At 38.1% G+C, this 27,673-nt stretch overlaps 2 protein-coding genes across 6 annotated transcripts; one reads left to right on the top strand and one right to left on the bottom strand.

The window, feature by feature from the left end:
* The first annotated feature begins 3,068 nt into the window (after nt 1-3,068).
* Nucleotides 3,069-20,297, top strand: dchs2 (dachsous cadherin-related 2). Its single transcript, XM_058384152.1, has 20 exons — nt 3,069-5,070; nt 6,823-7,014; nt 7,123-7,354; nt 7,482-7,718; nt 8,119-9,144; nt 9,315-9,490; nt 9,813-9,912; nt 10,405-10,562; nt 10,643-11,462; nt 11,557-11,796; nt 11,882-12,016; nt 12,256-12,465; nt 13,056-13,904; nt 14,089-14,202; nt 14,951-15,162; nt 15,280-15,431; nt 15,879-16,009; nt 16,122-16,408; nt 16,566-16,707; nt 16,958-20,297. Exons 1-20 carry the CDS (start codon nt 3,361-3,363, stop codon nt 19,438-19,440), a joined length of 9,606 nt encoding a protein of 3,201 aa, XP_058240135.1. The 5' UTR covers nt 3,069-3,360; the 3' UTR covers nt 19,441-20,297.
* A 1,537-nt stretch (nt 20,298-21,834) lies between these two features.
* LOC131348957 (macrophage mannose receptor 1-like) lies at nt 21,835-27,006 on the bottom strand. 5 transcript variants are annotated; one of them, XM_058384214.1, is made up of 7 exons: nt 26,851-27,006; nt 25,792-26,441; nt 25,630-25,686; nt 23,813-24,196; nt 23,246-23,578; nt 23,073-23,164; nt 21,835-22,527 (listed from the first exon to the last, which is right to left on the bottom strand). In XM_058384214.1, exons 3-7 carry the CDS (start codon nt 25,661-25,663, stop codon nt 22,420-22,422), a joined length of 951 nt encoding a protein of 316 aa, XP_058240197.1. In that variant the 5' UTR covers nt 25,664-25,686; nt 25,792-26,441; nt 26,851-27,006; the 3' UTR covers nt 21,835-22,419. The 5 variants fall into 5 exon arrangements, with proteins under 5 accessions (XP_058240197.1, XP_058240196.1, XP_058240198.1 ...); XM_058384213.1 differs by having other exon boundaries at nt 26,229-26,441; XM_058384215.1 differs by having other exon boundaries at nt 25,792-25,878.
* Between the last annotated feature and the right edge of the window lie 667 nt (nt 27,007-27,673).

Genomic DNA, 27,673 nt, shown 5'->3' with positions numbered 1-27,673 from the left:
TGACCATACTTTGTTTATGTAGCTCAATAAGACTCCAGCATAATGAACATGATCTTCGTCATTAACATGGCCTCTGTCACTGTTGCCGATCTGCATTCATTCGTTTATTTTCTTCTTTCTTTCTAGTTTGATTGCACCATTTAATTGACAAAAACCGCGCAGAGTCGACTCTGCAATAGATTCCGGACAGCTGTAATCAATTCCCGAGCCCACGCGCGAACATCTTTAGAAAACACTTTAGAAAAGATAACAGATAACGCAGTAAGAGCATTACTTTGCGTTTGTTTGTTTTCTGATTGCATCTTTTATTTGACCAAAATAAAACGAGGAAACCGCGCAGAATCGATTCAGTAACACATTCGAACAGCTCGCCTGTAGTACCACCACTGTCCTCTAGAGGGAGTAGTAGTTATCGTATTAAAAAGTATCAATCATGATCCCTCTAGTGGACAGTGTTGGTACTACACTCGAGCTGTTCGAATTTTGAAGTATGAACGTTTTCTCGTTTTTTTTGTCAAATAAAAATAAAACTGCAATCAATCAGGAAACAAATATAGAAATAAATGTAGAGCTGCTATAATGAGAAGTCATGTTAACGACAAAGATAAAGTCAACATTCATGTTCGTGTGTAATATTTATTCAGATGAATACATCTCAAGTGTATTACCACCACTGTCCACTAGAGGGATTAGGATTTATTCTTTTTAATATGATGACTCATAATCCCTCTAGTGGGCAGTGGTGGTACTGCAGGCGAGTTGTCCGAATCTATTACAGAATCGATTCTAAGAGTCGATTTGGTTAAGTAAAATGTGCAACCAGTCAGAAAACAAAAAAACAAACAAACAAATAAATACAGAAATAAATGCAGCTATAATGTCATATGTCATGTTAATGACAATGTTAACGTTCATTATGCTAACTAGAAGAGCTAACAGTAACTTCATTACGTGTGTATTTGAGGTTCTTTGATTTAAAGACAGCTTTCCCATCACGTTTTAAAATAAAACGCTGTCAGAATTCTGATTTATGGTGGTCATTTTTCTCAAACAGTAAAAACTGAACAAATTTACTTCTTTATTAATTCACGAGGATTGTGCCGAACTTGACGTGAATCATTTGTCACTGAGTAGAATCGACTCCACAATTTGGGACTCGGCTCATGATTAAGAGAGTCGACTCTTTACTATCGAGCTGAAGCAGACAAGAAGGCGCGTGTCAATTCCCGAGCGCACGCGCGTTGTCTTCATTCACTATTCCTTAAAAGTGCGTGCAGAAATGATCGTAGTATCCATAATGTTCATTTACAAGAAAGCAGAAGTTGAAAGAGTTTAAAAACCTCTTTAGAAAACAAAGATCACAGATAACGCAACAAGAACATGACTTTGTTCGTGTGTAATATTTATTCAGCTGAAAACAGCTCGCCTGTAGAACCACATCTGTCCACTAGAGGGAGTAATAGTTATTGTATTAAAAGTATAAATCATAATCCCTCGAGTGGACAGTGTTGGTAATACGCTCGAGCTGTGCGAATTTTGAAGTATGAACGGTTTCTCGTTTTTTGTCAAATAAAAACGGCAATCAGGAAACAAATATAGAAATAAATGCAGAGCAGCTATAATGAGATAAGTCATGTTAACGACAAAGATAAAGTTAACATTCATTATCAGATAACGCAGCAAGAACATTACTTTGTTCGTGTGTAATATTTATTCAGCGGAATACATATTACGTGTAGTACCACAACTGTCCACTAGAGGGATTAGAATTTCTACTTTTAAATATGGTAACTCATAATCCCTAGTGGGCAGTGGTGGTACTACAGGCGAGTTGTCCGAATCTATTACAGAATCGATTCTAAGAGTCGATTCTGCACAGTTTGGTCAAATAAAAGGTGCAACCAATCAGAAAACAAAAAAAAAGCAAATAAATAAACAAATAAATACAGAAATAAATGCAGCTATAATGTCATATGTCATGTTAATGACAATGTTAACGTTCATTATGTTAACTAGAAGAGCTAACAGTAGCTTCATTACGTGTGTAGGTGAGGTTTTTTGATTTAAAGACAGCTTTCCCATTATGTTTTAAAATAAAACGCTGTCAGAATTCTGATTTATGGTGGTCATTTTTCTCAAACAGTAAAAACTGAACAAATTTACTTCTTTATTAATTCACGAGGATTGCGCCGAACTTGACGTGAATCATTTGTCACTGAGTAGAATCGACTCCACAATTTAGGACTCGGCTCATGATTAAGAGAGTCGACTCTTTACTATCGAGTTTGAAGCAGACAAGAAGGCGCGTGTCAATTCCCGAGCGCACGCGCGTTGTCTTCATTCACTATTCCTTAAAAGTGCGTGCAGAAATGATCGTAGTATCCATAATGTTCATTTACAAGAAAGCAGAAGTTGAAAGAGTTTAAAAACCTCTTTAGAAAACAAAGATCACAGATAACGCAACAAGAACATGACTTTGTTCGTGTGTAATATTTATTCAGCTGCCTGATATTAACAGCTCGCCTGTAGTACCACCACTGTCCACTAGGATTAGGATTAGGAGTTATACTTTTTAATACGGTAAATCAATATCCCCCTAGTGGACAGTGGTGGTACTACAGACGAGTTGTCCGAATCTATTGCAGAATCGATTATAAGAGTCGATTCTGCACGGTTAAGTTGCAATCAGTCAGGAAACAAAAACAAACAAACAAATAAAAACACACATAAATACATAAATAAATGCAGAACAGCTATAAAGACATAAGTCATGTTAATGGCAATGTTAACGTTCATTGTGCTAACTGTGACAACTAACACTAGCTGGATTACGTTTGTGGGTAACGTTCTTTGGTTTAAAGACAGCTTTCCCCATAGATAAATAAAACGATATCAGAATTCTGATTTATGGTGGTCATTTATTTCTCAAACAGTGACAACAAATTTACTACTTTGTTCATTCACGAGGTTTGCGCCGAACTTCACGTGAATCATTTTGACTGAGTAGAGTCGACTCCACAATATAAGATTCGGCTCATGAATAAGAGATTCGACTCTTTGGTATCGAGCTTGAAGCAGGGAAGAAGGCGCGTCTCGGTGTGGACTGTGCATGCGGTTCGTACCTGAATTATAGCACTAAAAGTCTATTTAGAGCTACGCAAACAGTTCGGTAACGTACAGGAATGAAATATATTAGTAAATAATTATACAGGATAGAATGTGATAAGTGCAACCTTAAAAAATATCTGTTTGAAGTTATACTTTGAAGGTTTCGCTTCTAAGTGATTTTCATTGACCAGAAATATGAAGAAAAACTAAAATTTATGCCTTTATGAATTGTTTTATACATGGTAGAAAACAATGGAGCATTGTTCAAGGATTATATTGCAATTTTTGATCGTTCTGTTACTGTTCTGTTTAAAGTCATGGGCACTTGGGCAAGTATATAATCTCAGTGTGTCTTTTGTGGAGGGTTTACCTGTAGGAACCAGAGTAGGGGACATAAGAGCCGCTTTTCCTCCAGGTGTACAAAGCAGTGGGTTCTTCATATCCGAGAGCACAGACTCGGACATTTTCCGTGATCTGAAAATAGATTCAGAGACAGGAGTCATTTCTACATCTGCAGTTTTGGACCGTGAGCGCAGAGACAGATATGAATTTTCTGTTACAAGTCTGAGTGGACAGGTGATCAGGGTTCACGTGGTGGTTAAAGACATAAACGATCACGCACCTGTGTTTCCTGAAGCAATTGTGATGCTTAACATGTCCGAATGGACCCCAACTGGGACAACATTTCACCTGGATGCTGCAGGAGATCAGGATGAGGGCAGGTTTGGCATTCAGGGGTACAGAATTTTAGAAAGTAGCACACAGGAAGTTTTCAAACTGGACGTCCAGAGTATGGATTTAGTTCTTGTGAAAGAGCTGGATAGAGAAACTGAGAATTTCTACAATCTGACCATTGAGGCTTTTGATGGTGGGGTACCACCAAAAACTGGGTACTTGCAAGTTAACGTTAATGTTTTGGATGAAAACGACAACCACCCTGTGTTCAATCAGACTGACTATCAAGCTTTTATTTGGGAAAACACCCCTATTTTAGCCCCTGTGTGCCAGGTAAATGCGTACGACCTGGATATTGACTCTAATGGCCTCATCACTTATGAGATCAACCAGAGCAACTCGGGCGAGTTTTTCATTATCGACAAATATACAGGTATCATTCGAGTGCATAAGATTCTGGACTATGAAACCAGGAGATCTTTTGAGCTGGTTGTAATAGCTCAGGATCATGGATCTCCTTCGAAATCCAGCAGTGTGTTTGTAGAAATCAGGATTCTGGACGTCAATGATAACAGCCCCAATATCAGCATTGTGTTTTTGAGTGAAAGTGGAGATCCAGAGGTTTCTGAAGGTGCTGGTTATGGAGATTACGTGGCCAGAATCATCATTTCAGACCCTGATTTGGGAGAACTGAACAAAGTCAGCGTTCTTCTCGAAGGTGGAGAGGGGAAGTTCAGCTTGAAGTTTGTAGATGAGTTTGTGTATGCTTTATGTGTGGAAGGTGCACTTGACAGGGAGGAAAAGGATCAGTACAAACTCACCATCATCGCCTCAGACTTCGGTTCTCCTCCTCTGAGAAGCGAGAGGACGTTTGTTCTAAGGATTTCTGATGTGAACGATAATGCACCGGTTTTTGAGCAAAAAATCTATGAGTCAAACGTTTTTGAGGATGCTGCTGAAGGAAGCTCAGTGATACAGGTCAAGGCCCATGATGATGATGAGGATTCTGGGATATCATACTCCATTTTACAGTCAGATCAAAGTTTTCTGGTGAGCATTGACCCCCTGACTGGTATCATCAGCACTGCTGCAGGTTTGGACCGAGAGCGAGAGTCAGATCTGGTGTTTTTGGTGGTGGCTGTGGACTCTGGCTTTCCTCCTTTAACCTCCACAGCTACTGTTAGCGTCTGTGTCGAGGATGTCAATGATAACGGCCCTGTGTTCCAACAGCAGATCTACAACACCACCATTCGGGAACATTTTGCCATTGGAAGCTGCTTTATCCAGGTAAATATTTTAAACCATACATTTGTTTTTTTGAGAACGTGACCATCGCTTTGCAGACATTATTTGGGTTCTACCCAGCGTTCGAGGTCCCAGCATCCGCATACACCTGATACACTCATATCAACACCACACACACTAATTTAAGTGTCAGTGCCACACACACACACACACACATACAGAAAGTAGTTCTTTATGAATTAGGAGACAGCGCCTACTGACAGCGAAAGAGCGAGAGTGTTTACTCTTCTCAGTACAAAGACTGCAGTGTTACTGCAAGGTGGAAAGTGTGTGTGTGTGTGTGTGTGTGTCTGACTTGAATCCTGTCACTGCCTTGCTGAAACAAACAGCAAAACAATGCTAGAATAATCACACTGTATGGATGTAGGTCTGGATATGGTAATAGGTTTAAATAAATTAAATAATAAGTGAAATAATAATATCAGAATGTTTTTGTCTTCTGTCAGTGAAGAAAAAACAAGATTCAGATAATTTTACTATTTGTTATCAATAAAATGATTTATTATTTCATTATAATAATTTGTATATGCCAAATACCTCTAAACCTTCAAAATATTATTTATCTTATTTTTCCAAGTAATATTATAATATCATCCAGTGCATGTCCTCTGATTTATTTTTCATCATATTATAAATGAATAATATTTTTAGCTGCTTTATTTGGAGCCTTTAATAATAAATGTAGTACTAATATCATTTCTAATAATTACTACTACATTTTTTACTGTGAGAATGAAACGTTCCATATTTCCCTGCTTACTGTTCGGCTCTGTTTAAAGTATAAGTTTCACACATTATTTGATTATAGTATTGTAGCTTTTAGACTTTGACCAAAAGTTAAATCCACATCGTCACCCACACAGGCCATAAAATTCACTATATCACATTTATTGCACGAAAGGAACAAAGAATCAAACGCTGCCGAACGCAGGGTTAAATGACATGAGAGAGATAAAGTAGGAAAGACAAGCAGCCGTAAACTGTACGTGCCAAACGAGAAGTCGTCATCGTGGCTTTATTAATCTTTGTAGCAAAGTATATAAGGTTTTAGATCTGAATCATTAGATCTGAGTCATGATTGAAGAATAAAATGAGTAAAGAATAAAATGCTTAGGTGTGCTGTAGTAGGAAAATAATCGGTGATGTTGAATACATTCCAATAACAAACACAAATTAAAGCAATTTGCCAACAAATTTTATCCGTTTCTAGTTACACATGTTGTCCTTCAACAAAACAATCATGTTCTCATGTCCTCTCACCAGCATCTCTTTTTTCTTCTTGTAGTGCAAAATAGAAGGAGTACAAAAAAGGTGCATATTAATAGCAAACTGGAATGCAGTTTCCTCTTTCCTGAAAAGCCCCAGACACTGGAGACTCCTTCCAAAAAATATTAAATAAACATCTACTTGCAGAAAACGTTTCCGAATCAGTGACTAATGTTTTTTGTTATCAAATATCACATTTTTAATTTGTTTATTGTTTATAAGTGAATGCACCCTTAACGTAGAAACAATAACGTATCAGAACGAGATCATGAATCCCGTTAGAGGTGCTTCAGAACCAATCAGAACTAATAAAGTATAACTAGTGTTATACTTTATTCCTCAAATTACTGGATTCTGTCATATTTGTCAGAGAAACGAGAAAGATGTAAATACGGTAAAATGACATTCAGACAGAAATGATTGTTTTAATCTTCTGTTATGTTGATGGATGAACTTCTTGTTGTGTAGGTAACTGCTGAGGATGCTGATGGTGGCGAGTTTGGATCGGTGCGTTACAATTTTTCAGACGCGTTTAACACTGAATACGCACACAAACTGTTTCACATCAACCCCATTACTGGAGAGATCTGCGTGTCTCGTGACATCGATCGCGACGGAGGCCTGGTGAACTTTGACCTTTTGGTAAAAGCTGAAGACCAAGTAAGTGTGTTCTTGTTTAATGTAGACAGACTTTATTATTATTATTATTATTATTTTAAATTGACACTGTGTGAACTCATTTCTCCTGTTTTTTCTCCTTCTCTTCAGGGAGGCCTCGGCTCACAGATGTATCTTCATGTGGATGTGGAGGATGTGAACGATAACGCTCCTGAATTTAACCCAGAGAAATACATCACAAGCTTGAGTAGGAACACTCAGCCTGGAGCTGAAATCCTCACCGTCTTTGCCACTGATCGAGATTCGGGTATCTACGGACAAGTCTCATACGAGCTTCTCCCTGGAGACCATGCATCTTTTTTCTCTGTGAACGAATCCTCAGGTGATTTTATATTTTTGCAGAGGGAAATGCTGATCGTGGAAAAAAATTAATGTCTTAGTTCCTTAAGTTACTTAATACTGTAGAAAAACACACTTGTTTGGTGTATGTATGTGTGTGTGGTCTGCAGGCACACTCTCCGTCTCCTCTAGTCTCTCTGAGCTCGGTTCTGGAAGTGTGCAACTTGCTGTCTCCGCCCGTGATGGAGTGGGTGTGGCTTCTCCAAGACCTGCTGACATCATCATCAACATTCTGAACGCTGGCCAAGCCCCTGCACTCTTCCAAAAGTCCTACTACAGCTTCTCTGTGTCTGAAGATTCTCCTCCCGGCACCTCGGTGGGGAAAGTCCAGGCTGTAAAACCTCATGGTGAGCTGAGAGAATACAATGTATACAATACAAAATGTTTGATTAAAATCTTAGAGGATGAGTGCTGCTAATAGGCGGGCAGCATGGTGAAATGAAAATGAAACGTAGCCAATCGCAGTGATCTTTGAGCTTGTGTATGTGGAGGAGGGCAGATTGGGCTATCAGTTAGAAAAGAGCTTCACAGAAACCTAGAGGAATTGGTAAATGACAAATCGGAAAATAAATGGAAAGATAAATTATCCAGGTGTTGCAGCATATCATCTACATATTACATGAAAAGGTGCAGTAATAAAACAGCCAGAAGTGTGTTCATGTCACTAAACTTCAGTGTTATTTGAGAAACAGCCAACAAGGACTTTGGAGAGTTTATCTTTTCTGTTAATGGTATTATCTCTTGCAGATTTGGTGGATGCTCACATGTATCGAATCTCCTCTGGTAACCCTGAGGGATTTTTTTCTTTGGATTCCCAGTCTGGTGTGATCTATACCAACATTCCACTGGATCATGAGTCCCTACCAAGTGCACTTCTCACTGTTCAAGCTCACATTAATACTCAAGCCATCTATAGCACCGCTCATGTCCACATCATCATCACAGACATCAACGACAACCCACCTGTCTTCCCAATGAGCCTGGACTTCATCACATTATCCCATAAAGCTCTTCCTGGGACGACGGTCTACGTGGCACACGCTCATGACAGCGACAGTGACGCTAATGGACAGATTCGCTACTCTCTGCATCCTGAGAGCCAGTTATTTGCTATTCATCCTCATTTTGGGACTTTAACACTAAAGAGCAGCATTACAGAAGACACTCCACATAGATATGAGCTCAAAGTGGTGGCTGAAGATGAAGGAAATCCATCATTAAGTGCCTCAATGAGCCTTATGGTGGAGCTTGACTCTTCAACGAACGTGAAGGATGTGCTAGCCTTCGAGACGCTAATTTATCAAGTGGACATTGGAGAAAATGCTCAAAGTGGCACTCGTGTGATCCAAGTTCGCGCCCATGGGATCAAATCACAGTCTGGGTCACCTTTACCCAGAATCCTCAGCTACTCTATAGAGCCTCTGTCCACAACGTTGCCGTTTCTTATCCAGCCTGAGAGCGGCTGGATCTTCGTGGCTCGCAGTCTGGATTACGAGTCGGAGAAGACGTACAGATTTTACATTCGTGCCACAGCTCGAGGCAGTGATGAAGAAGTGAGCACATTAGCCACCGTCATCATCTCAGTGCAGGATGAAAATGATAACAATCCAGTTTTCAGTAGAGACAGATACTTTTTCAGCGTCCCAGAGAGTCTGAACCCCCATGGCCTGATGGGACATTTGAACGCTACAGATAGAGATTCAGGGAAAAACGGACAGCTGTCCTATATCCTCCTGTCTGACACCAAACACTTCCGCATTGACTCTAAAACAGGTGAGATCCCATAATCCATCCTTCAATAAACTATTCCAGTTTAAAAATGGCTGAACCATCATTAATACACATTTTTTTGTTAAATTAAAAGTATGTCATTATGGACTCTCAGCTTGGGCACTGGATAACATTTATTCCAGTCTTGTGTTTTTTTTGTTTGTGCTTTGCAGGTGGGCTGATTAACTGGGTGGCTTTGGATCGAGAGCTTCAAGCTCATCACACGCTGACAGTCTTAGTGACTGATCACGGTCATCCTCGCCTCAACTCCACCACAACCGTCCATATAACCGTGACCGATATCAACGACAATCCACCTCAGTTCACGCACCAGGAGATCAGTCTGCAGGTTGACAACATTTACTTCACTGTAGCTCTTATATGAAATCAGTGTAAAATCCTTTTACCTCTCAAGTGTAATGCAGTTAATAATTGTCCACATTATATATCAATCATCTTTGTTATATATTATGGGACAGAAACTAGTGTAGCAGTATGAGGTTAACAAACTGTAAAGTAATGAAGGAATATGTTGGCAACATTCTACACATCATAATATATGAACATAAATATTAAATACATAATATTTGTATTCAGTATAGATTATTGCTCAGAGGTGTCTTGTTTTATCTGCAGTATTGATGCTAATGTGTTTTTTTTTCTGTTAACAGGTATGTGCTGACCTTCCTGTCCGGTCAGTGATTGCTAGCATGTTTGCTAAGGACCTGGATGCAGGAGAAAATGGGACAGTTACATTTTCTTTAAGAGCAGGTAAACCCACAGTACATTTGTGGCTTATATATTGGTGTTTATTAACAGCTCACACATACACAGTAAGAATTTAACACAGAAATCAATAATCAGTCATTTTTAGACACACCTAAAGACTCTCTTTAATGTCTCTTTTGTCAACATGGAAGACAGCATCAGATATCTCGAGGAACAAATATTTTATAGATAAAATTATGAACTACTCACTTAAAGTCAGCGGTTAATGTAGCACATGACTGTATAGACCTTTCTAGAACAGCGCCATGTTGCCATTATTTTATTAACTTGACAAATCAACATGGGATATGCGCAGAAAGAATTTCACTGTGCATTTATGTATATGTGACAAATAAAGACAACTTAACATAGCAAATGAAAAGCGTACTAAAATCCTACATTCGTATATACATACATATAACCTATGAATAACTGATGGTGGAAGCCATTTTGTTAAGTCTCTTTAAAGGTAATCTTGTTTTGTTTTCCCTGTAGATGATGGAAAGGGTCATTTTGAGATTGACAGCCAGAGTGGAGAAATCAAGGTTACAGGAAGATTTGACCGAAACCACCAGACGAGCTACACCATCGGGGTGGTTGCTACAGACAACAGTGCTGCACCTATAGAGCAGACGGCACTTGTGCACATAAAGGTGATATTTCAGGGTTCACATAAATATATGTAAATAATTACTTGTAAAATTTTAATTACTTTTAATTTAAAAATATCTAGGTCCACACATGCTCTCAGGTGCAAGGACATAAAGTGGGTAGTCGTGAATTTTTGGGTCTCCGATGTTTAACCGTCAGAGAGGATGCCAGCGTGGGATCTCTGATTGGCTCGCTTGGAATTTCCAGGGGAAACGGTCAGCTGCTGCGCTACACTGTCGCTAATGGAGGTGGAAGTTCGCACTTTACTACTGATGCAGCGAATGGGAACATTTATCTAGCAAAGCCTTTAGACTACGAGACAAATCAGCAGTACCATTTTGAAGTTCATCCCAATTTTAACTCCACCGTTTTAGTGTCTGTCAGCATAACTGATGTAAATGACCACACCCCCAGTTTCCCTGGCAACAACAACATTGTGGTATTTGGTGTTCAGGAAGATGTCACTGTAGGAACCGTTGTGTACATCTTCAAAGCAGTTGATGGTGATGCGACTCTTCGTAACAGTGCTGTACGTTACACGCTAAACTTTGACCCGAACCTCACTGCAGAGAAGCTGCCATTCAGGATTGACCCTGACACTGGGGCGGTCCTAATAGCTTTTCCATTGGATCGTGAGCGCAATCAAAGTTTTGCCTTTGTCGTCACTGCCAACGACAGCAGATACATTGACTCTGTGACGGCTCAGGTGTTCTTATTGGATGTCAACGACAACAGCCCCACCTTCATTTCAAACGAAACTGTTCACATAGCAGAGGACACAGAGGTCGGGAGTCTTCTACATCATTTCCTGGCCAGAGATGAAGATGAAGGAGTGAACAGTCATGTAAGCTTCAGTCTGATCTCTGGAAATGAAGCTGGAGTCTTTCGTTTGGAGAGATCAGGTAAAATCCTGCGTTGTGGTACATATCTCCTTTTGACAGGTTTGGTAATAATCAGCATTCTTGCCATCTTTTTTCTTTTCTTATTGCCTTCAAGGTCACTTGTATTTGAACTCCTCTCTGGACTATGAAACCCAGCATGTCTTTGGGCTCACAGTCCAGGTCTTAGATAGCGGGACACCGTCTCTTTCCTCCACTCAGACGCTGACTGTGCTGCTGGTGGATGTGAACGATGAGACACCGCAGTTTGAACAGAATCTTTATCGAGCCAGCGTGATGGAGAACAGGGAGCCAGGTGAAGCAGTGATCACAGTCAGAGCAGTAGATCTGGACTCAGGTACAGTGTAGGAGTTAAATGGCAGATGGATGGATGGATGGATTGGAAAGGTGGACACTACATGTGTGTCTTCTATTCTTCACAGGTGAGAATGCTAATATAAGCTACAGCCTCTTCCCTGGCACAGGTTATGAGTTTTTCAGCATTGACTCACAATCTGGTCGTATCAGCACCGCCACAAAGCTGGACCGGGAACTGCAGCACAGCTTCACTCTCAGAGGTAAGAATCTTCGGGTCATGATTAATCACCATGATAGGGCATTTAAAATTCCAGTCACAGTGTTTAATGAATAAAAACTATAAAAAAAACATACTTTGACATAATACTACAGGTGCAGTTAATCTAATACCTACATTTATACTTAAATCTGATTGTATCTGCTTCTCATTATTATGATTTTACCTGCTTATTGGGCTCGTCATATGACCTAACTCTGCACCTGATTGGCTTATCTGCAGTTCAAGCAGAGGATGCTGGGATTCCTGCTCTCTCCAGCACAACTATGGTCCTCTGTTCTGTGCTTGATGACAATGACAATCCACCTGAGTTCTCCCAGTCGTTCCTCCACATCGTTATACCAGAGAATCTCCCTCTGGGGGTCATTCACACTGCTGTGACCTTTGACCCTGACAGCGGGATCAATGGAACGGTATTCTACGCTATAGAGAGTGAGTAAACTGTTTAAGTTAATGCATTCTCTTGAAGGATAGTTTAGCAAGCTTACGATAGAATGTTTCTGCAGTAATCTAATTAAATGTGAGTAATGTTAACTTTGACAGGTTATCTATAACTAAACTAACTTTTTTTTTTTTTTAACAGCATCACTCTGCTTCATGCTCATAAGTGCACTTGTGTGAATCATCACTTGCTAGTCCTGTGTTTTCTGATATTGATTATTGATATTTTTATACACTTTTCTGGAAACAAGCTTCAGAATCCTGATTTCACGCAATTAGTGGGTTCTAATGTGAAAAATACTTGAGCTTTTGGGAATGTTCTAATCACTGGTTTTAAAGAAAATACAGCAAAATGAACATAAACATGGTAGTTATTATGAAATGTCAGGGTTCATGTGTCTGTTATATGGCTGAGAATTCTGGGTCATGATTGTTTTGGTATGTGGATCAGATATGACTTTCTGTCTGCAAACAATATATGTGTATATATAAAACTGGTTGAAATAGTCTGAAAAATATTTCAACTTGATTAGATTTTCAATTTCCCCATTGATGTTCTGCTTTTCTCTTGTGTTGATTAGATACTTTTGGAGATTTTTTTATTGACACAGAGACTGGAGCTGTCAGCACTACTAACTCTCTGGATAGAGAGAAACGTTCTAATTACACACTCCTTATTAAGGCTGCTGATCAGGGCTCTGCCCCTCTCACCTCCATTGCCACTCTTTCTATAAGCCTCTCAGATGAGAATGACAACAGTCCGGCTTTTGAGCAAACTTCCTACCATGCCATTGTTAGCGAAGACCTTCCTCCTGGCAGTGAGATTATCCGTCTTACTGCTCGAGACCCAGATGTAGGTCAAAATGCTGAGGTCACCTTCTCCTTGATTGACGACGATTCCGGGACATTTTCTGTTGACTCCTCGACAGGAGCTGTGCTTTTAACGAAACCCCTGGACCGAGAAATTCAGTCACAGTACAATCTCCGTGCTGTAGCGACCGACGGCTGTAGTCAGGGTCCGCGTAGTTCTGTCGTAACTGTCAGTGTTGAGGTGGGGGATGTTAATGATAACATGCCTCACTGCATTAACGACCCAATAAGGGCATCGTTTAGCGCAGAATATAACCAAACTGTCGCCGTGGTGACAGCACATGATCCAGATCGAGGTGAAAACGGGACAGTGGTGTTCAGGTTAATGAATGAAGACGAGAAATTTCAGATTGACCAATTGACTGGAGTGGTGCAGGCAAAATCTCCAATGAAGTCCAACGTACCTGGGACGAAGGTGCTGAAGGTTTGGGCCACAGATTTGGGCTCACCTGCTCTCACCTCCACCTGCCTTGTGATAATTACCCTTAATGGAGATGAGCCTCTGCTGCAGTTTACAGAGAAACACTATGAAGTGAGCTTACCTGAGAACAGCCCTACAGGTACTGAATTGTTTATACAGAAGTTTGTTAGAGCAGTTGATTTGTAATCTAAAAAAACAGATTGTAATTCAATTTTTGCATTTCATTATAGACTACATACAATATGTATGTATAATACTTACATTTATTAGATTAATTAGCTAATATGTTAAAAAGTATTTTTAATATTTTTTTTGTCATAAAGGCTCCTGGGTGGGAAACATTGTAGCTCATGATCAAAGTGCTACAGAAATCACAGTGAAGTACAGTGTTTTTAGCGGCAATGAGAACAGAGCGTTCAGCATGGACGCAAACACAGGTGAGACTAAAATCTTTAATGCATCTGGAACCATCCTTGTTTTTCCTACGCGATACATTCACACAAGCAGAGAGTCGCAACGAGAGTAACACCGATTGTTAGCACCTAGATGTGGGCATGAGCACATCAGTGAAGTGACTTCAGCAACTTCAGAAAGCCTTATGCAAATATGGAGTTACTTGGTGCAGTGACTACCAGTGGGAGTGAAGACAGTAGTCCCGCTAGTCATGATATGCACTTATAAATGTTAGCGCTATGGCAAACCAGTAGATGGAGCACCTACAGACAACTTCACAGTATAGCAGTACACATTAAATCACTCTATGTGTGAACTTAGCTTTAGTTATCCAACATAAATCTAATAAATTCTTGCAAATTATATACCAGAATATACAAATTTTCAGCAGGCGTGAAACTGGTGTAGCACTTTTCTGTGATAGAATAAAAAATGTGAAACAGCTTCACTGAATGTTACAGGGGTACAAAAATATGATGAGTTGAAAATGGCAGATTTGACAATTTAAAATATTCAAGAAAATGAACAGAAACCTTTCAAAATATTTCAAAATTCAATGCATTTTTATGAAAGAAATGTTAGCTGTGACAAACTTCACGAGTAATCTTGTATCTACTCTACAGATATGTGAATGATACTAAAAATCCCCCTTACCCTTTTGTTAAGATACTTTTGACTTGTGAAAAAAAACCCCATATAAATAATGAGAAATTGAACTTCATCCTCCCACAGGGGATATAACAGTTAGAGATCAGCTCCTGTTGGACTTTGAGAGGGAGCGTGAGATTCATCTGGTGGTTTTGGCAGAAAATGGCCACCATTCAAGCCACGCCAGAGTGACTGTCACTCTACAGGATTTAAATGACAACGCTCCAGTGTTTAAACAAAGTTACTACAGAACTGCAGTCTGGGAAGGACAGATTCCTAACACTTACGTCATGCAGGTCTGTGTGTGCTTCTTGTTGTTAAGTGACAGATTATGACTTTATTTAAAATGCGAGCCAAGCACATGATCCACAGATAACCAATCAGGAAGAGTAACTACATCTTTGTTCCCTCAGGTGTTAGCAGTGGATGCTGACAGCGGTGTGAATGGGCAGATAGATTATTCCATAGTGGATGGAAATCAAAACAATGTCTTCATTATCGACTCTGTGCGTGGGATTCTGGCCACCAGTGCAGTCCTTGACCGAGAAATCATCTCCTCTTACAAGTACGCTTAAGAATTACACTCAAATACTGTCATAGATGTGATGGTTTTAAGTCTTTTTTTTTTCAGCAGGTTTTTACCTGCAAACAAATAGAAACAATTCTGTACGAATAGCAGAAAAATACAAAGTGTGCAGGGAACTTAATTCATCTACTTATTGACCTGTACATTTACAGAAATTCAGGAAAGGAAAGTTTGTATTGTATTTGGATATGTCCTTTATATCTGAATTTCTGCATAAATTCCTCTTTAATGGCAAACACATACTTGGTGATGGTTTATCATCATACAGATAAAACTATAGCAGGACAACTGAACACAGAAAAATCCAACATTCTTTATATTCTTTCAGTTAATGTGTTTTTGGATGGTTTTTAATTTATTGTTAAATAAATATTTTTTTGCAATATAGGTTTTCTTATTTTATAAATCTCTTTTACTGACTGACAGATTGATTGTTGAGGCTAAAGACAGGGGAAATCCTGCTCTGATGGAAACATGCACTGTTCAGGTTCAGGTTGTGGATGTTAACGACAACAGACCAGTGATACGAGTTGTGGAGCCTCTAGAGGTCCCTGAGAGTAAGATATCAATCAGATATTAGAAGATATCTAAAGGACACAATTAAGACAATTTTATATACAAAATTTATGATTGAAATAAATTCTCTTTTATAAATTTGTTCATATTTAGATTATCCACCTGGCCATATCATTTTCCAAGTAATGGCCTCTGATGCAGATCTTGATCCTTCGATCACCTACAGCTTGTCACAAACAGAGGAGGCAAATGAGAGCTTTGCCATTGACTCCTATTCTGGAATAATCACATCTATCAAAAGTCTGGATTATGAGAAGCAGAATATGCACATACTGAATATAGTGGCATCCGATTCAGTGCATCTGACAGAGGCACAGATAACTATTAAAGTTTTGGATGTAAATGATAATGCACCAGTGTTCTCTCAGGAGTTTTACCAGGTATTTAATCTGATATTGTAAATCTGTGCGTGTTTTTTTCAATATATATTTTGTGTATTGGAACTGTTTGATAAACTTATTATACTGTCTTTTATACATTAGAGAGTATAAATACACTATACGCTGTTTTGTCGAATTATCTTTGACTGTCTTGCAGGTATTGTTGCCAGAGCTGACACCTGCAGATGTGTTTGTGTTGGCTGTATCAGCTACAGACAGAGACTCCGGTCTGAATGGCAAGATCTCCTACAGGCTTCTCTCCTCCACAAAGGATGGCTTTTATATCAGTCAAGTAAATGGTAATATTTGTGTAAAGTTTATGTTTACTTACATTGACAATGAACTAGCTGAGCATCAAGTTTCCAAAATCTTTCAGAAATTTGTAAAACTGATTGACTTGATTTGATTGATGTTAAGCAAATAGAAAGCAAGACACTAAAAAATAGAAATCAAGGCACTACTTGGTTAAATCAACAATAGATAACTTGTCACATACATAAATGTAAATTCCAAAATATGTAGTTTACTTCATGCCTTTTCTATGCCAAGGTTCCATATATACCAGCAAACCTCTGAAGTATGCAGCTGGCAGCAGCATCATTCGGCTTCTGGTGGAAGCTCGGGACGGAGGCGATCCTGGTCTGTCTAGTGTCACGTCTGTAGATATAGACGTGCAGGACTCCAATGATCATGCACCTTTTTTCCAGCACAGCACATACAAGGTGAGTGTGTGTGAGGACACATCTGTTGGAAGTGTACTTCTTAACCTGCTGGCTCATGACCAGGATTATTCTGAGGAAAACACCCACTTAGACTTTACCATTACTGGGGGAAATGAGGAGAGGCGTTTCTGCATTGAAGCCGCTCTTGTGCCTACAGAGTTCCAGAAAAGTTTTGTGGGTTATTTAGTGCTGTGTGATACTCTGGACAGAGAGACCACAGAGACATACTTGCTGACTGTTACTGTGATGGATAGAGGAGTGCCTCGGCTAAACAGCTCAACAATAGTCTCAGTCACTGTGCTCGACATCAACGACAATGAACCAGTTTTTAGCAGCTTGGAATACTATGTACAAGTTAGTGAGAACAATCAGTTAAGTACTTTCCTGGTCTTGGTGTCTGCTCAAGATCTAGACCTTGGACCAAATGGCACCGTAAGGTATGACATCATATCTGGTAACAGTAAAGGGTTGTTCCAGTTGGATTATCAAACAGGTACACTGGAAGCCAGTGGCACCTTGGATTATGAAGACGAAACTAAACACATCTTAACTGTCCAAGCATCAGATGGTGGTGGTCCAGACAACAGGAAAGTGTCCTTTGCAGTGATATTCATCACAGTGCTTGATGAGAATGATCATTTGCCCTTCTTTAGGTTCCCTACTATTAATTGTTCAGTAGCAGAAAACTTACCTGCTTTTACTCCAGTTTGTGTGGTCCATGCTATTGATCAAGATGCAGGGAGTTTTGGCTTGCTTACCTACTCCATTCTGACCTCCTGTTTCATGGACTATGGCATTGAAAACCAAGACATGAATGAGGCCTTCACCATTGACCCTTTCACTGGAGAAATCCATACCAAACAAATATTTGACTATGAGAGAGTAAGTGAATACTGTTTTGTGGTAGAAGCCATAGACAAAGGAGATCAAGCTGCTATGGTGAGGGTTCAGGTGGACATTGAAGGTGTGGATGAGTTCAGTCCAGTGTTTACCCAGAAGCTGTATTATTTCACTCTGCCAGACAATGAAATTGTGGGCCAAAGCATTGGTTATGTGACAGCCATGGATTACGATAAGGGTCTGGATGGCATTGTGGAGTACAATTTAGTGAAGCCATCCCGCTTTTTCAGTGTCAACAAGAACACTGGCAGTATCTATATATCAAACCCAGTGTATCAAGGAAGAGGCAACTCAGCCACCAGTGAGGCTGTTGAAGACTTTTTGATTGTGGCAAGCAGTCCAAGGCCTGATTCCAGGTCAACGGCTTGCCGTGTTGTTGTAAATATTTCCAATTCAGCAGAAGCACTAACCAGTGTTGCTGTTCGTGTCCAGACTGTCAGCCTTAGTGTTTCTTTTGCAGTGTTCCTCTTGCTCTTTATAAGTATAATTGCTCTCATATTAAGGTACAAAACTAAAACGAATCAGCTTAAGAAGACTGTTTTATTAGCTGCTAATGTCAAGCGTAATCCTATAACATGTAACAAAACTTGTGGCTTAAGTCAAGATATTCGAGGAAATAATGACCCATTCAGGAACTCTGGCTCAAGTGGACGAGGCTCTGCAGAGGGTGAGACTGCTGAAGATGTTATGATAAGCGAGTACCGGTGTCTCAAGCAACCTGATCCAGTCATGACTGAGTCAGAATTGGGGATTTCTCTTGACCGGATTTCCTGCAATTCGGCTGACACATATCTTGGAAAACGGCAAATGGTGGGAATGCCCAGTGTTGAGAGTCTGTATAATTTTAAAGAAGAAGGAGGAGGTGAAGGGATGTTGCCTCATGCGGTCAACATGATTGAGATGGATGAGGTCATAAGAAGCTACCAAAATATTGAGCACCAAAATATCATCAAGGGATCCCTCAGTAATCTGGTTTGCCCAGAGAAGCACCTGAATGGTAACTGTAACTGGGACAAACTTGGAAATTGGAAGCCTTATTTCCAATTCCAGCCAATTATCTTTGCCAACAAAAGCATGCTTCTTGAAAAGGAACCTAGGGAAGGTGCAATTAACATGGAGCTTCATAGCCTTCTGCACCTACCTTCCCAGCCAAACCTTCACAACACACCTTCTACGATACCACAAAGAATGGAATCATTTGGTAAAAAGCCCCTTAACCCCAAGTATAAATATTCATGTTTGCCAAAAAACCCAGGAATAAATAATTTTGGTATGACCTCTGACCTTTCTCCTTCTCCATCCCTTCTAACTCTGAGAACAACTAACGCTTCTCCTGTGGTCTCAGAAACTGGACTGGGTAGCGTTACCAAAATAGCATCACCACTAAAAGATGTCTTGGATGATGCATAAATATAAGTGTATAGTTAGTATATAATTTGCAATTATTTGCTGTGCAATGTAATAAATATAACTACATTTTAAATACATTTTTGTTTTTTTGTATATTAAACTGGATAATGAAAAAGGCATATAGTGATTTTGCTTTGCAGTTGGTTTCTGTTGCTAACTAGTTTATCATTTCCCATTAGATATAAATTGGTATAGTGTTGGATAACCTACATATGCATTAAATTAGTAATATTATTCAAACCAGACTTGACATAAAGTACAAAACCCTAGTATATTTGACATTTAAACATTTTAGAAAGTGTTTAAATGTTCTAAAGTCCAAAATATGATATTTAGTTTAAATATACAACAAATTATTAAACTAACATGACAGTGGAATTATTCACTGAACATCATTACAGTAACTTCGGAAGTCTTAACATCACCTTATTTTACAATGACTGATATGTGAATTTGTATTTGTTTTTGTTGTTTTAACTTACATTTTGGATTTGTTTTTAAATAAATGGCAGTATACGATATTAATAAATGTTTTATCTGAATTGTATGATCTGAATTAGCTTGTCAGTTCTTGGTAAGTGACAAAGTAAGGGGAAAACTCATTGATGGAAAAGCCTTTTTAAAGACATGAAAGAAATTAAATGTGTAATTAAATAAATGTCATTAAATCAAGGGGGAAAATGCACAGGTTTTACATTTTCCATGTTTGGCTTTATGTAAGTATTTACCATGAAAGTTTATTACATCTAATATGAAACTCGACATTATATGTAATCGTAATATAAGGGGATTACAGGTGTTTTGAATGTAACTCTCTAATGTTATTGGAGAAAAACAAGACATTGTGAAATTGCATCCAGGTCTACTATTCTTATAAAATACTTCACTGATATGTTTACCGCGATTCCTGCTAGACAGTTAAGATCATGCAATACTTTATATTTAATCTATAACAGAAATAGGGTTTGCGAACACAAATATAACACGGCATATTGTAATGCTGCCTCCAGCGCGTTCCTTTAAGGCAAAACTGCAGCACTGACTGCTAAGCAACACCCTTGTCCAGGTAATCAGCATGAACCTGTTGCACCTGGCCACGCCTCTTTATAAGTGGTCTGAACAGTAGCTGAGGATTGTGCTGGGTAACAGAGGTGCAACACGGTGCTTCGAGCTGTGGATTAAAACGCTATTGTGAATTGGTAAGAAAAGGAAGACTTTAAGAGAAAATATCAAGGTCAAGAAATTAAATGAGCTCAGGATTAAAGAGAAAATATTGAAGAAAATGAACTCCCAATTAAAGGGAAGATATTTAGGGAAAGAAAGAAAAAGGAGCTCAGAACCTGAAAAAGATTATGGAAGAGGAGATCTGAATACTCGGGTCCTTTTTAGAAATTTTTTAAAAACATATTTTAGAGATTAGATTTCTTTGTCACTTAGTGCCTTTAAGACAAAACTCTAATGCTGTAAAACTCAAATATGACCCTTACATCATGTCACATAAGCACCACTACCCTCATGTGCACTGCTCCTGCAAACACATTAATGTTTTCTGAGCTTTGAAACACCTGTATACCCGTATTAATTACAGTGCTAAGTTCTTTATATTTTATATGAACAAAGCTTATACCAAAATGTGCCACAAGAGAATCACTGCCAAGTGTTCACAAGCAAAACCAGAAGCACTAAAAATGCTAGGGATGAGCTAGGAGACACTTTGCATTGATTAAAATGAACAAATCCAGTATTTAAAGAAAGCATTTGGTTGGATATAGGTGTGCCCTAGTGTCTGTGTTCAACACTTCCACTAGGTGTCACCATGTGGAAACACTGATGTATGGTGGCATTTGAATTGTAGAAGTGATTATGTATCAAATGTTCATGAGTCAGATTTGAGAATTGCTACACATCTGTCTCTTTAATTTTCTAGAATTTTTGAGATTTTCTATGGTGTGAGATCCCTATCATTGAATGAAATCTTACGTCTTGAGTAGTCTACTAAAGCCCTAGACTCCCTTAGGTCCTTTTCCTCAGTGTTCTTTAATTCAGTTAGCATGCTGTTCTTCTATTCCCGATGATTCTGAGTACTATTTATATTTGAATACATAAAGGACTAGGCAGACTTTTGCACTGTATCCAAATGCCTGATTTAAATAACAAACATGAAAAGGAAAGAAAGAAAGAAACCGCACAGTAAAAAAAAAATGAAAAGGAGAAAGAATTTTTTTTCAAGGCTACAACCAAGTGTTTACAAGCTTTGCATAGCTGAAGGAAAATGGACAATTATGTAAAATAATTTAACACATTTATTTTCAACCAACATCTAAATAACAATGTCATTGTTTGAAATCTCACAGACTAATTTGATTCTTTGACAATGAAATACAAAATGTATTTAATATAGTGGCAGTTCAAGGGTTCAGTTATTTTATTAGAGAAACTGCTTTAAAAAATGATAACAGATATCATATATTGATTTGGCATACCATGACAAGTAAAAAGTATTCACCATCAGAGCACCCTTGTAATGTGAAGTGACTTATTCCTTACTTTTTTAAAATGCTAATAAAGAATCTAGTTAATTACTACTTTTGGGGTAATCCCTTTTTTTGTGTTGTCTAGTCTACTTCAGCAAATTACTATACTGTGCAAATTTAATTCAAAACCAAAAAAAGGACATTTCTAATAACAACTCATTCAATGTAGCACAAGGATAGTATCAATATATTAATATTTAAAAAAACAACAACATAAAACCAGACTTGTACTAGATATTGTACAAAGATGCCCCTAATCTGACCAAAAAATCTCTTTTAGTTCAGCCACAACATCCAGGCCAAGCTTGTTAATAGAAATGAAAGATTCTAGGCAACTTAGTAACTTAAGTTACATAAAATTGAATTGAATTTTTTTTTTCTGTGACACCACAACAGAACCTGATAAAGAATTTAAAAGTTATAGTCTTAGAAGTGTCATTTTTGTTTACAGTTCGGTTTTGCGTTTTTTGTGAAAGATTGTTCTATCTGGCTGCACCCTCCAGGTCACATTTGTCTCCCTCTCTATGCCGAGGGCCTTCAGTTTCTGCTTGATCTGAAGAAAAGAATCAGGATTTATACATCAGGAGTGATACAACCTATTTTCATTTATACCAAAGAGCTGTTGTATAAGTAAGAAAGGTGGAGATTGATTTTTTTTCACACAGAACTTCTAGGTGTACTTCAAACTGCATGTTTATTCTACTGCCCTCCTTGTAATACATTATCATTCCTGTGGTATCAAATATTTCACAGGGACTTGGCAGATATAATATATAAACAGATTAAACAATGCATGAACATGGTAAAGCTTCCTGCATGAAGATGTTTATTTACTATCTACGGAAATGAGTTTATGGTTTCTCAACATGTCAAGCTGCAATATTAATCTTATTAACTTGTGGAAGGAAAAAGTGTTTCTGTTGAGAAAACAACTTTTTTTTAGCTATTAACAGAAAATATCTTGTCTTGCAAATGTCCCAATATTGAAACATAACTATAAATGCTTATAACTATAAGTGGTATAAATAAATGTATGTGTTCATGAATACATTAGATTTGTAATAATTCTGTCACATATAGCAACTTTGCGTAACTTACCTGCTGTAAAATGGCTGCCTGAGAAGCAGGATCAAACACACTATCGTCTCCTTGAAACTTCAGTTTCATTACCTGCTGTCTCACTGTATACGCTGTAGAAGACACAATGGATTATTAATGGTGGATGCTTTCACAAATGATTTGGAACAGGAACCAAAACCCAAAAGACTCACGTATCTGACAGAAGAAATAGTATTTGTTGCTGCATAGTTTATCCTCAAACAGGCTGTTATTAAGAAAACCACAGTTGTTGTTTAGTTCAGCATTATTTGGATAGCCAGGACGCCACGGAAGTCCAATTGGACTGACCCCACTTATCCAAATCCAAGAAGACCTATATATGCCAATCCAAGAAGTGCCCTGGGATAACACAAACTGTTGGAGCATATTATTCTGTGTCAAATTTCTTGGGCTGGCCAAATCTCTGTGATTGTTCAAGCAGTAACGCCGACTTCCCACCCAGTTCAATGGGGGCGAAGGGATACCAACAAGCCCTCCTATGATAGCTGTAAAATAATAGTTACAAATAACTGATTAAAGTGAAAAACATGAATTTTGAAAAATACATGGAGCATGCCACACTGCCAATTTCATAACATTAGTTATACTCATGCCCTCTTTCAGTAGTAGACTATAGTATAGAATCAACTATACTTGATGCTTGGACAGTAAGGTTACAGTCAGAAAGCATTTAATCAATGGTATTTACAAAAGAAATCAAAATGAAGATTTTGGCTTACCATCATAACATATGAAGGGTTTCAGTTCTGAGCAGGTATAATCCGACCAGAAGCCATCTAACTCCATTGCAGTACATGTTTCATTCCCACCTAAATTATCAGGTTGTCCAGTGGCCCAGTTTGATATATTTATACTTGGATCTGGCAAATACCAGGTCCAGGTCCAGTCGTCTGGTTGATTGTACAGTCCCATCCAGCCAGTTACTGTCAGACCATGTCTTTCTGCCTCAGTGGTCAACCTTTTCCAGTCATCAGCTGTCTGCACCATAGCTAAAGTTTCATAGTTTGTCTCGCAGTAAAGTTTTGCATCGTCCCATATCATTGGCGTTTTAATCAGAATATAATCATGGCGAACATCTTGCAGGGTGGTCAAGACAACACTTGCTGCAATAATTAATTTTAAAATTGAAAAACAATGGACAATTGAGATTTTCTTGATGTCATGATCACATAATTCTGGCCATACAGTGTAACTTGGATATCTGACCATCACATTGAAATGCAGGTCTTTCCCACACTATTGGAAGCATACCAATTGTCTAGAATGTCTTTTACATAACTTTAAGGTTTTCCTTTACTGAGACTAACAAGTTCAATGTTCCAACATGACAATGCCCTTGTTCCCAAAGCAAGTTGCATAAATAAATGGCCATATATGTTTAAAAACATACAATTTTGTTACAACTTTTTATAACCATGCAACCCTCTGGTACAAATAGAGGAGTTGGTATGATATAATCCCATCTCTACTTATACACAGTGGATGTAAAAAGTCTACCCACCCCTTTTAAAATGTCAGGTGTCTGTGATGTATAAAAATGAGACTAAGATTAATCATTTCAGGACTTTTTCCACCTTAAATGTGACCTTTAACTCGATTGAAAAGCAAACTGAAATCTTTTAGGGGGGAGTAAAAATAAAAACTGAAATGTGGTTGCATAAATATGCACACCTTAAACTAAACACCTTTCTGTAGCACCTTTTGATTTTATTACAGCACTCTTTTTGGGTATGAGTCTATCAGCATGGCACATCTTGACCTGGAAATATATGCCCACTCTTCTTTGCAAAAATGCTTCAAATCTGTCAGATTGCGAGGGCATCTGCTGTGCACAGCCCTCTTCAGATCTTCAGTAGGATTTCTTCAACAGATTTTCAGTAGGATTCAGGTCTGAGATCTGTCTGGGCCATTGCAAAACTTTAATCTTCTTCTGGTGAAGCAATTTTCTTGTTGATTGGATATGTTTTTGGTCATTGTTGTGCTGAAAGATGAAGTTCCTATTCATCTTCAGCTTTCTAGCAGACGTCTGAAGGTATTGTGCCAACATTGACTGGTATTTGGAATCATAATTCCCTCCACCAAATGATTTATCTTAACCTTATTTTTTTACATCACAGAAACTTGCCATTTTTACAGGGGTGTGTAGACCTTTTTTATCCATTGTACCTCCATCTTCCAAATTATTTAACTGCTCCTGTTCAATAGTGCTCCTTTTCAAGGTGTGAAAATGTAAATAGAAAGAGACCTGGACTACAGAGATCCTACGTAGGACTTTGGGGCTATACAAATTTTACTGTTACAGAAAAAAGTAAGTGTTTGGAGTTAATTAATAAACTATAATATTGAACTTTAACTTTACTATACTACTAGATAGCACGCCATTGTCTTTATATCCTTTAGAACATGATCGATCATGATGGCCTTTTCAAGCCAGAAAGTAATTACTATAAAGACTTAACCAGTACTGTTTTAAAATTCTTGAGCTCAATTAATTAATTAATTGTTGAACAAAAGTGAAGTATTAACATGCTCTTACCAGTGAGACAAAAGAGAAAAAGATTCAACTTCATGTTGGATGAGTAGGATTGAAGTACTAAAACAATGAACACAATCAATAAGTGAATATATTAAATACACTTAAATTAAATATAAACTAAATATAATTAAATATACACTTATTAAATAAACTTTACAACACCTGGACAGTTATGGAACTCAAGCTCCTACAGCAAATTTTGAGAACGGCTGAAAAGATCATTTTTGCATCTTACAACATCTAATGCATCTGTAAAGACAGTAACACTGTGGATGTCATCTCTCACCTCTCTTATGGACTCCAAAAACTACTGTCATCTGGCAAAGAGACCAAAAATCCATGCTGCCACCACACTACAATACTCTTCCAACACTCACCTGGATTATTTAAACCCATAACCCATTATGATCCTCTTGTGATCAGTCTTTTTGCTGCTAAATAAATATTGCTTCTACATTTATTGCTTTTTACACTACACAGTAGTTTATAGTCAATTGTTGCAATAGTTCTCACACAGTACTGTCCTGTTCTGCCCATTACTGTTGAATTCTGTCCAGTAAACATGAATTGTATGAATGTGTTTACTGTCCTGCACTTACTGTCTCAAATGGATCTGTATTTTCACTTTTTATAGTCCTGTGTATTGTGTTGCACCATGGTCCTAGAGAAATTGTCTCTTGTCCATTTGATCCAGAGTATACAAGCTATATAGATGAATGACGATAAAGCTCACTTGAACTTGACTTTAATACATTATTGTTTCTATAGTAATGGCTCCTTCAGAGACTCAGGGAAGTATATACTGGACACTCCTAAATGTAATAAACAGATAAAAATACTTATTTAAAAATAATGTATAATAGATGAGAGAGGAAGTTTTCATTCAGGAGACAGCAATTTCTAACTGTCAATAAGATTTCTGCTATAGGAAAGTCTTCATTATAGAGGAGCATGCATTTTAAGACATTCAGATAGTCAAATTATTCTTATCTGAAAATTAGTCCACACTGTAAAAATACACCTGTTTCAGTTTTTAAAAACTATGGTATACCATCAAAACACTAGCACTGTATCCTAAAAATTGTTTCAGCATATCAACATATTAGTACAAAAAGCAATTAAAAAAAATGAGAGAGATAAATCCTCCAAACATTAAACCGAGCAATTCACTTTAAGTCAAGCAATGTGAGCTGCAAAAGCAATTGTGATTCCAAAACTTACCTGGAAGGGAGTAATGTGAAAAACGTTTTCTTCACTTTCTTCAATCTCCTTCTGTTTGTCTTTGGTCTTCACCTTTCTAAAAAGCTTTACTGGCTACTGTGGCTTTACAATAATGCAAATCAGTCCTCTTATTGAGTTTCTTGACATTGGGATGGTGAAATTCTTTGACAGTGGCACACTGATTTTCATTTTCCTGTTCCTAAGACATTGTGTTGTAATCAGTCTCCTTATTTGACCAACCAAAAACCATGGAAATGAAGGGAAACGTGCATGTCCTTCAAAGTCCCATATACTGAACAGAAAATGGAAGACGTCTCCTTGACGGTGTTTTTTTTTTTTCTCTGTAAGAAAATGCCTAATTAGAAGATGGTGAAAGTGGAGCTTTAGAATGGGCTTTGGTGTGATATATTTGTGTTATCCAGTCATTCTAGGTCAAGACCCCTTTTCAAGAATGCAGCATTTAAGCCTTTTGATATTCCAGCCAACTTTGACCAATGCCCGTGGTCCACAGCAAATAAAATGAGAACAGAATGGACATCTTAAAACTAATAGTTTAGAGAAAACAATTACATCTTAAAAATTTGATTTTAACTGTAAAAGAAAAAAACAGGAAATACTTGACAACTGTCTTGTCTGAAACTGCTAAAGATGCTTATGTTAAGAACATGAGCAAGCTCAGACCTAAAAAGGGAGTATATTATGATGATATACATTTGTGTATTCAGTGTCACATTCAGACCTACACTATATTGCCAAAAGTATTCGCTCACCTGCCTTGACACGCATATGAACTTAAGTGACATCCCATTCCTAATCCATAGGG

This window comes from Hemibagrus wyckioides, linkage group LG29, assembly GCF_019097595.1.
Source record: "Hemibagrus wyckioides isolate EC202008001 linkage group LG29, SWU_Hwy_1.0, whole genome shotgun sequence".
Taxonomy (NCBI): Eukaryota; Metazoa; Chordata; class Actinopteri; order Siluriformes; family Bagridae; genus Hemibagrus; species Hemibagrus wyckioides.
This window is presented reverse-complemented; position numbering and strand designations above follow the sequence as displayed.